The following is a 9,132-nucleotide window of genomic DNA, read 5'->3' as shown; positions in this document are numbered from 1 at the left end:
TCTGTGGTCGGACAGTATCTCAGGTGAAACCAGGTTGAGTGAAATGTTCGACACAACTGGAAAAGCAGTTCTGTGCAATAGACAAGTACGAAACTAATGCTGTATCCTAGGAAGAACAGGAAAAATGCTTTCTGGTCAGTGTTCCATCCACTTATAATCATCCAAATGATTTGCTGCACTATTTTGCACACTTTACAATGAATTTCAAATTCCTGTTCACGATGATACCCAAAATCCCTGATATCGCCCATTTCTATCGTTGCGATTGGAACGATAGAAATGGGCGATAGAATTTATGCACATGGATTGGAACCTCTTCAATCCAAAGTGCATAAATTCACATTTTGCCACACTAATGCAATCAAAATTTGTCCACAATTTCAATTTATTCAAGTGATTCTGCTGGTCTCCATATCGCTTTTATATACTCTTATTGTTCTTCCTCACTTATCAATGTCAACAAACACTTGGATAGCAGCATCAAATCATCTCTAATATCAATAATATCAAAATTAAGCACGCCTACTCACTTAGTTAACTACTTTTATTACACGTTTCATTAACATCATGTTCAGTTTTTCATATCATAATATCACAACAATATCTTGTCAAATGCATAATCCAATAATATTATAGCACCGTAAGTTTCTTTTAACTACTTAGTATATGGAAAATCATACGGATAGAAAGACCTAATAAACAAACTATTTACGTTTTCTTTATATTTTGCGAAATGTGCTAAATATGAGACTCCAAAAAAGAAACTGAACTGACCTCGTTTTGCTATTTTATTTTCTACTCCCATATAAAGAATATGTTTATTAATAACACACCAGTGACTAGACCACATATAACAATCTTAATTCACAATCTTATCTCAATTTGCTAAAGTGGATGCAGGAAACTCTTAATTATTATTAATTTATAGATCTCGCCTTTCTGTATATCGTTGTTCCATTTGAATAATTGTATGAAATTATAGGAATTTCTTTTACTTCTTTGTGTCTTGAAAAATCTACAGGAGATGACTCATTCAAAGAATTGAAGGAATTTCGATTTCCTTGGGGACGTGTGATGTAAGCCTGAAAATAAAAATTCATAAACAAAAAGAAATATATTAAGCACAGGAATCCTTGCAATAAACACACTTCTGTGGGGTAACCACATTTCTGTATTACGGGGATCTGGAAATAGTAAAGAACCAGTAAAAAGAGCTGCACCTGAAATAAATCAAAACATCAACTATTAGTTTTTAGTATGAGAGAGCACTGAAGGAAATAAATTATTTTTTAACGGTTTCAATGAATTTAGATAATTAAATTTTAATAACCATCTATAAGAAGACAACAGAATTTAATATAATCACATTTATTTTAATATGTTACAAAATGTTTCCTTTAAACAAGTTATTTCAATCGGCAACATTATAGAGAAAGACCTAATTAAAGTGAAACCAAAGAGAAAATAACCGAGAAAAGATTTTCTGGATGAATAACATTTTTATCAATGCGAATTCTGCCTTTTGGGAAGTCTCTACGAGGATCAATTGTAGTTAGTTATTCTTGCTGTAGTTTTCTAAACTAAGTTTAGAATAAATGTTCCGGCATATTTAAGTTTAAAATACTGACACAGTTTAAGCAGAATAAAACAATCTGGTAAATTTTGTTTTCATTCAGAATATTAATATAAAGATAATAAATAATTCCACTGATTTCTTGAAACAGATCAAAAGTCTTTTCATTTAATCACTGAAGAGAAATAAAGATAATCAAATCTTTGTAGACATCTTTGACTTACCATTTGTATCTGAGTGATGTATTTTTTCCATCCCAGATATTTTTTCGCGTCTCCACCTGACGCTGCTAAACCATAGTATGCATACATGATGGTATGCACAAAGCTGTTCAGCAGTATAGTTACAAAGGAACTGCCACCTGGATATAAAAGAAGATCTCTTAAGCTTATGCAATCACGCTTCCTATGGGTAATATTTCGTTAGTTCTACGAGAGTAATTTGGGCTTTTTTCAGATGCTGAGAAAAATTTGTTAAGTTAGTTCTCGCCTATCTTTCAAAAGCATATCAACATATAAAAAATAATAAAATACTCTAAATAAAAATCATAATACAGTACTTAAACAGAGGGATTGTACTAACGAAGTTTTTCCTTTTTCTATTTAAAGTTATCGTTAGCTTAATAAAGGCATCAAATTTAGCTACAACTTACAAAATATTTGGTTTATCAACTAATGTTTAATGCTTCGTGGGTACATAAAATGTCTGCTGTGAGAAGTATTTATAAACTTTAATTTCGGCATCTTTCATTAAAGAATAAAAATTAGTTAAAGCATCTGCAAAGGAAATTAAAAATATACTGAACATTGTGGAATATTGCGCATAATTAATTTTAGTATAACTTTGTACCTCCAATCAGAAAAACATTTGCTGCATCATTGAGAGAATAAACTAATTTATAGCATGACGTTAGGAGGTTTTATTAGTAAACGCAAAATAATCTCACCAGGAGCATATCTTACAGTGATCCAACACCCAATAAAAGTTCCTGCGTGATGTATGACGTGTAATTTACTGATGTGGTCAAATTTCTTTCTCAGAACAAAGAACATCTGAAAAGAAGTAAATGCTTTTTAAAAAAAAACGTATTAAATCAGAATGATTATCATTATTACTGTTACTATTACTATTACTACTACTGGAGTACCTTAATTGGACTCACCTCAGGTGATCCCATTATATTTTGTCATCTATTGTTTTTCACATTTCAAATATCTCTTTGTACTTGGACTTCCGCTTCCACTTACTTCCAGTCTTCCCTGATATAAAGGCCTCACATTAGCAGCTTCCTCAGCATTCAGAAAAAAAAACTAGGCATCCTCTTTTGCTCAAGAAGCTATTTTTATGCAAATTCCAAATATGTCTATTCTTAGAATGCTACTTAAATGTTACGCCTGGTGCACCTAAAGTCTGTCCTAAAAATTCTTGATGCTGTCCAGAGGAGAGTAATTCAGTTCACAAATGTTCCCTCTCTTACAGAGAGGGAACATTTGTGAGATTCACTTCAACTTCAATGTCAAAGATGTCATGTTTCGGAAGTGTGTCTCCTCGACAGATACTCCCATCATTCCTTCAGTTTCTGTTGCACTTGTCAATACAAGAGAACAGCTGCCTGGCAGCACGTTACTGTGCAATTGAATACACACCAAACCTGCTTCTTCCCTTCCTCTTTTATTCCCTCTATCTCCTTGCCTTGGTACAACCTTCCTCACGAAGTAAATCCAAACAACTGCACCCTACAACTCTTCAAAAACGTGTCAATAAACTACTATCTCAGCCTTTACCTGGTCGCTACACACGGCAATGATGTACTTATAGGCCTTTCAACCGTTCATGCATCGGAAAATATTATTATTAAGAATAATAAAGAACTGACGTCTCTTATTTGAATGCCGTGTGGTCACTGCCAAAACTCGTAGGAGTTTGGAAGCCACGTTTCAGGCGGTAGGGTCGCAGCTGCCCTATCCACTTATATATGAAGCAGGTATGCTATTCGGTAAACGGTCATTTATAAACTTGAGTTTAATTAGTTTCATCAAATATAGATTTATTTCTGTTTCACTAAATACAAAAGGGAAATTTTCCCGTCGTTTCTTCAATGAGTTTTGAATGTCAATATAATAATGTGTACTAAAAATTAGTTGCTTTATTTTTATAAAAAAGTGCTTATTAGGAAATATAAAATACTTACCGTATCAGAAAATTCCATTATCTTGGAGAACATAAAGAGCCATGCCAACTTATTACCCTAAGAAACAGAAACATACCCTACATATGTTTGTTATTTACAATAAAATAAAGAAGAAAGTAAATTTGTAATTTCTCAACATGCAAGTTGAGGCTAATGAAGCTAATGTTGGAAATTTATCGCAGTATTAGCCTCATGTTTATGAGTGTTGGATGATATTAACTAAAAGAGAGGTATCTGTGCTTGCATCTTGTTGAACGTCTAAATGCAGTAATGAAAAAAATAGCGAGAGTGTAATTTGTAAGCAAGGTGTAAGGTATTTGTCACCTGGACGTCGTCTATGTAATAAACCAATGTCTAACGTTATCCTTTTTTCTTTTAAAACATACATCTTAGCAGTTCACTCGGTTCTTTTTTTATAATTGAAGAACCAAACAACATCGTTTTTTAGCTATTCTCCAGTTTTTAACATGGATAAAATCGTTAGGAGTTTAACTCTCCGAAATATTGAACTGAAATTTGTTTTATTCCATCAAGATATATCGTGTGTTTTATACAAGTGCAAGATACTCAACAACTTTCGAAATTTCCAAAAGGAATCATAAGCACTTTTTAAATTACTCGTACTTACATAAACGATTCCTCAAAGGATCTACTTAACCAACTCCCTTTTATGAATATTTAAACAAAACTATAAATGATATATTATTTATTTCATATATAAATATTCATAGATGGTAATTTTCAAGCTAAAGAAATTTCGTTGAGTTAAATTAGCAACTTATTATAAACTGAAAGCTTCCTCATTCCAAATATTTTCATTAGTAACTGAAGTAAAAAAAAATTGAGTTCAGTATTCTTCTTCTTTGAGTGCCATCTCCTATCGGAGGTCGGTGACCACCTTGGCAAATTTTGAGCCATTCTCAGCTATTCTGAGCAGTCTCTCAGAGTTCATACCAGTCCACTGTCTGATATCTGCCAGCCAAGATTTTCTTCGTCTTCCTTGTCCTCTTCTTCCATTTATCTTCCCTTTTATAATCAATTGAAGTATCTTATATTTTTCATTACGAAGTAGGTGACCAAGATATGCAGTTTTCCTTCTTTTTATAGTATCTAAAAGTTCACGTGATTTCCCCATTTTTTCCAGTACTTCCTGATTGGACGTTTTTGCTGTCCATGGGATTTTTAACATTCGTCTATATAACCACATCTCAAAGGCTTCAAGTCTTTTTATTGATGTTGTCTTCAAGGTCCAAGTTTCTGCACCGTACAGCAGTACAGACTATACATAGCATTTAACCATGGGTACTCTAAGCTCTAAGTTTAAACTGCGGTTACACAGTGTTGATTTCATCAAGAGAAATTTTTTCTTGTCGTTTCAATTCTAACTTTTATTTCCATTTCTGGAGTGCAATCTTCATTTAACCAGCATCCGAGATATTTAAACTTTGCCACTTTTTCTATTTGTTTCCTATTTAAAGAAAGTGCTAAATTAAGAATTGGTTTCTTACTTATGACCATGAATTTAGTTTTAGTGATATTTATTTTTAATCCCATTTTTTCACTCTCTGCATTTATTAGCTCCAAAAGATTTTGAAGATCCTGAATATTGTCAGCCAGAAGAGCTGTATCATCGGCATATCGGATGTTACTGATGATTTCACCATTTACACTAATCCCTTCCTTTCTTCCTTCCAAGACTTTTTGAAATATGGCTTCTGAGTAGATGTTAAAAAGAGGTGACAGCACACATCCTTGCCTTACTCCTCGTTTGATGTTAATGGAGTCTGTAATAATGTCATCAACTTGAACAGATGCCTTTTGGTTCCGATATAATTTTTCAGTGATCCTGATGTCTTTACCATCTGATCCAATTCTTTTTAATAGTACAATCATTTTAGCATGTTGGACTTTGTCAAATGCTTTCTCGAAGTCGATGAAGCAAATGAATATTACCTTGTTTTGGTCAATACATTTTTGAAATAAGATCTGAGAACAGAAAAGGGCCTCTCTTGTTTCCAAGCCTTTTCTAAAGTCGAATTGGGTATCACTGATGGTGTCTTCCCATTTTCTGTATATTCTTTTTTGAATTATTTTCAGAAACATTTTGAGAACGTGACTCATTAGGCTGATCATTCTATAGTCATTACAAGTTTTCGCATTTACTTTTTTAGGTAGCATAATGAAGGTCGACTGTAACCGGTCTTGAGGGATTATGCCTGTATCGTAGATCTTATTAAATAGCTTTACTAATATGTTAATGTTGTCACCTTCTAATAACTTTACTATTTCTGTCGGTATTCTATCTGGTCCTAGGGCTTTACCATTTTTAGCTGAGTTCAATGCACATTCTACCTCTGATTTTAGAATGCATGGACCTTCCATATGTTCGAAAGTATTTTCTGGGTTCTGTCTGTCGTCAGTAAAGAGTTCTTCTATACATTTCACCCATTCTTGTATTTTGTCATCCTTTTTGGATATAATTTCTCCCTTTTTGTTTCGAAGGATAGAATTGTTTTTTCTTATATATACCTGAGGTCTTTTTCATCTTTTTGTGTAGATTAAAATTGTCATGTTTTTCCTGTAGAATTTCTATTTCTTTACATTTTTCATTCATCCAGATTTCTTTTTGCTTTTTTGATCTTGTGTTTAATAATTTTCTGAACCTCTGTATATTTTGTTGGATTATAATTTTTATATGATCTGCGTTGATCCATGAGAAAAAGAATTTCATCAGTCATCCAATCTTTCTTTTTTACTGCTCTATTAGGACATAAGGTATTGGTACATTTCTCTATGAAGACAGATTTCAATTTGTCCCACGATTCATCAACCCTCATGATGTCATCATTCTTGATAAGTGCTAGCTCTTGATTCAGATTTTGACTCAAATTGCTTCTTATCTCTGTGTTTTTTAATTTTCCCAAATCAAACCTTCTTTGTTGATGTTTCTTAAGTATAGCTTTCAGTCTAAGTTATAACTCTGCCACCAGTAGGTTATGATCAGAAGCAATATCATGAGTTCAGTATGGCGGCCAAATATTTGGACAGAGTTAAGAATGTGTCACAAGTATACAACTTTAGAATTCAAAGAAATAAAAATATGTGGTATGCAACTTTAAAGCGACACACATTGCGTATAAATACAAAAACTAATTAAAATGATTAGCTAATATTTAAATATGTTTTTAACAATAAAACATGTGCCGCATAATAAAATGTTTACATTTTTAAATAGGTCTGCGACCAGTTACTTTACTTACTCTTTCATGTCCAAGAGGATGCTTTTTGTTAACTGGAGCGCAGAAGAATTGCTTGTATTCCAGCAAAAGTATGTATATGCACTATGAAGAAACAACAGTAAATAAATATCGGGTAATCTGAACAATGAAAGTTATTATGTAGAGTAATTTTTCTTTTGCATTTCTATGACAATTCTAACTACGAACAGCTGAAAATTTATACAACATTTAATACTGGGTGGGCTAGCGATTCCAAACCTTTTGCTCCTCCAGCTGTCAAGTATTTAGTGAGACGATAATAATCTTACATTTGCTAACATGCATTTTAATTGATTATGTCTTTTGTGTAAGTTCGAACATTATCAAGGACTAGTAAGCTATTTTCAGTTAAAGATGACTAAGAAAGCCTGTTAAGAATGCCTAATTCATTCTCGCTTGAAGGTGATGGAAAGAATTATTTTTACACGTTGATGTAAAATAACCACAAAGACCTACTGGATTGACAGAAAAGAACACACATTGCTTTCGTAGCTTTAGTTAATTCAAATCCAAGGCTGAGCAAAATGCCAAAATCAAACCTTGTCGAAGATGAGGAGGGCTTCTTATGGAATGAATTTTTAGGAGACTAAATGCATGACAATAGCCGTGTTAAAAATGTCTTTATTTTTTCGATCAGTTGATCACCAGTCATCTTTACAGATTAACCGTTTCGATTAGCTGTCTCCATCATTATTTCTCAAGTGGACACTCTTCCTTATGCCGACGTTACACTCACTTAATGCGGTTGTATGTCAATGCCTTTGAAAGTTGCTATCTTAAGATCGGAATCATCAGCTAAATGTGTTTTAACTTCCGAAGTGCAATTTAAAAAGATAATCAACGAATAAGTAATATAAACAGCACTTTGACACGGATCTTGATGCATTACATCCAAATACTGAGAACCCAAATTAAACTATTTTGTTTAACATTGTAACAGTAAGTTGTAATATTAAATTCTCTCAGATCATCAATGTGACTGGTCATTAAGCAGAATGATTATTACACACAAAAATGGGTTGTATTTTCCTTCTAACACAATTCTCACCGAAATTTATCCGAAACTGAATTAAGATCAACACTTACCTCCATGGTCATTGCTGCATTCAGAATTACCATTACGGTATTATACGCGACCATCAGAGACCGTAGATTGTACGCAACTTTATGCTTCATCAGCAATGGACCGACAATCTTGGAAATCAACACATAGCACAAGGCGATGAGAAATATCGTATTGGAGTTGTTCATTAATGGATAGGCTTTAATGCGCTCATCTAAATAAGACAAGAAGAATTAATTCCAATTGCAAGATATACAGAAAGAAATAAATATATAAATATTTGAATTTGTGTGAGTTTAAAATTAAGTCTCGGCATGTGGCAGAAGAAGCTATCATATTAAAAGGATTTAATCTACATATTCATTGTATGCTATTTTATTTATTTATTTTTATTAATTTTTTGTGGATTAAGAAATTGCGTAAAACTTATCAAAACATCTGATAATCTCGATCGTATATCCCGAAATTTATCTTGACTTATTTTAGATCCATATAAAGATTTATTGGACTGTCTCAGTTTCAATCGAACCTGCGTTCCTAGGTGAGAAGCAAGCTGTGGAAAAAGTTCAGAGACGAATACGGTGGCGCATCCAGGGAGACGGGGGTCAGGGGGTCCGGGCCCCCCAAAAAGAAAAACAAAAACACTAGAAATTTCCAAAAAATTCCTAATTAAAATTATATATTTTTTATTTATGTTGTGTCGGGTCTTCTATTTCTATACTACTTATGAATTAGCAGTCACGTAAGGTGGAAATATCCTATAGTTCTCGGGAATGACGGCCGCTGTGAACATGAGGCGAACGAGAGCCACTTCGTTTGCCAGAGTTGGGCCAGAGGAGATCACGGGTTTCATGTATTTCATGATGAATAAGAATTCGGTACACATTTCAAGTATCAGGTATGCATCGTCTTTTTTGTGGCCTTAACTCCTCTTATTAGGAATAAACAGAAAAATGATTGTATAGAAGAACATCTGAGAAACATCACGTATGGAATAGCCAAGACTACGGCCTTTTCCAGTCAAGTG

The 9,132-nt window shown here is 33.2% G+C and overlaps 1 protein-coding gene across 1 annotated transcript; it reads right to left on the bottom strand.

Moving 5' to 3' along the window:
• Positions 1-917: 917 nt before the first annotated feature.
• Positions 918-8,161, bottom strand: LOC150093077 (very long chain fatty acid elongase 7-like). Its single transcript, XM_090414150.1, has 5 exons — positions 8,129-8,161; positions 3,765-3,821; positions 2,520-2,625; positions 1,798-1,934; positions 918-1,082 (listed from the first exon to the last, which is right to left on the bottom strand). The coding sequence occupies exons 1-5, from the start codon at positions 8,159-8,161 to the stop codon at positions 918-920; spliced, it is 498 nt and encodes a 165-aa protein (XP_090270276.1).
• Between the last annotated feature and the right edge of the window lie 971 nt (positions 8,162-9,132).

Source organism: Typopeltis vanoorti, chromosome 24 (assembly GCF_054136105.1).
Source record: "Typopeltis vanoorti isolate ZY-2024b chromosome 24, IOZ_Tvanoo_1.0, whole genome shotgun sequence".
Lineage (NCBI taxonomy): Eukaryota > Metazoa > Arthropoda > Arachnida > Uropygi > Thelyphonidae > Typopeltis > Typopeltis vanoorti.
This window is presented reverse-complemented; position numbering and strand designations above follow the sequence as displayed.

Coding starts and splice junctions, on each gene's coding strand:
- LOC150093077 (XM_090414150.1), bottom strand. CDS start 8,161: ATGGTAATTCTGAATGCAGCAATGACCATGGAG. Junction 2,626..3,764: donor TAATGGAATTTTCTGATACG/GTAAGTATTTTA, acceptor ACTTCTTTTCAG/ATGTTCTTTGTTCTGAGAAA. Junction 1,935..2,519: donor CACTGTAAGATATGCTCCTG/GTGAGATTATTT, acceptor TTTTATATCCAG/GTGGCAGTTCCTTTGTAACT.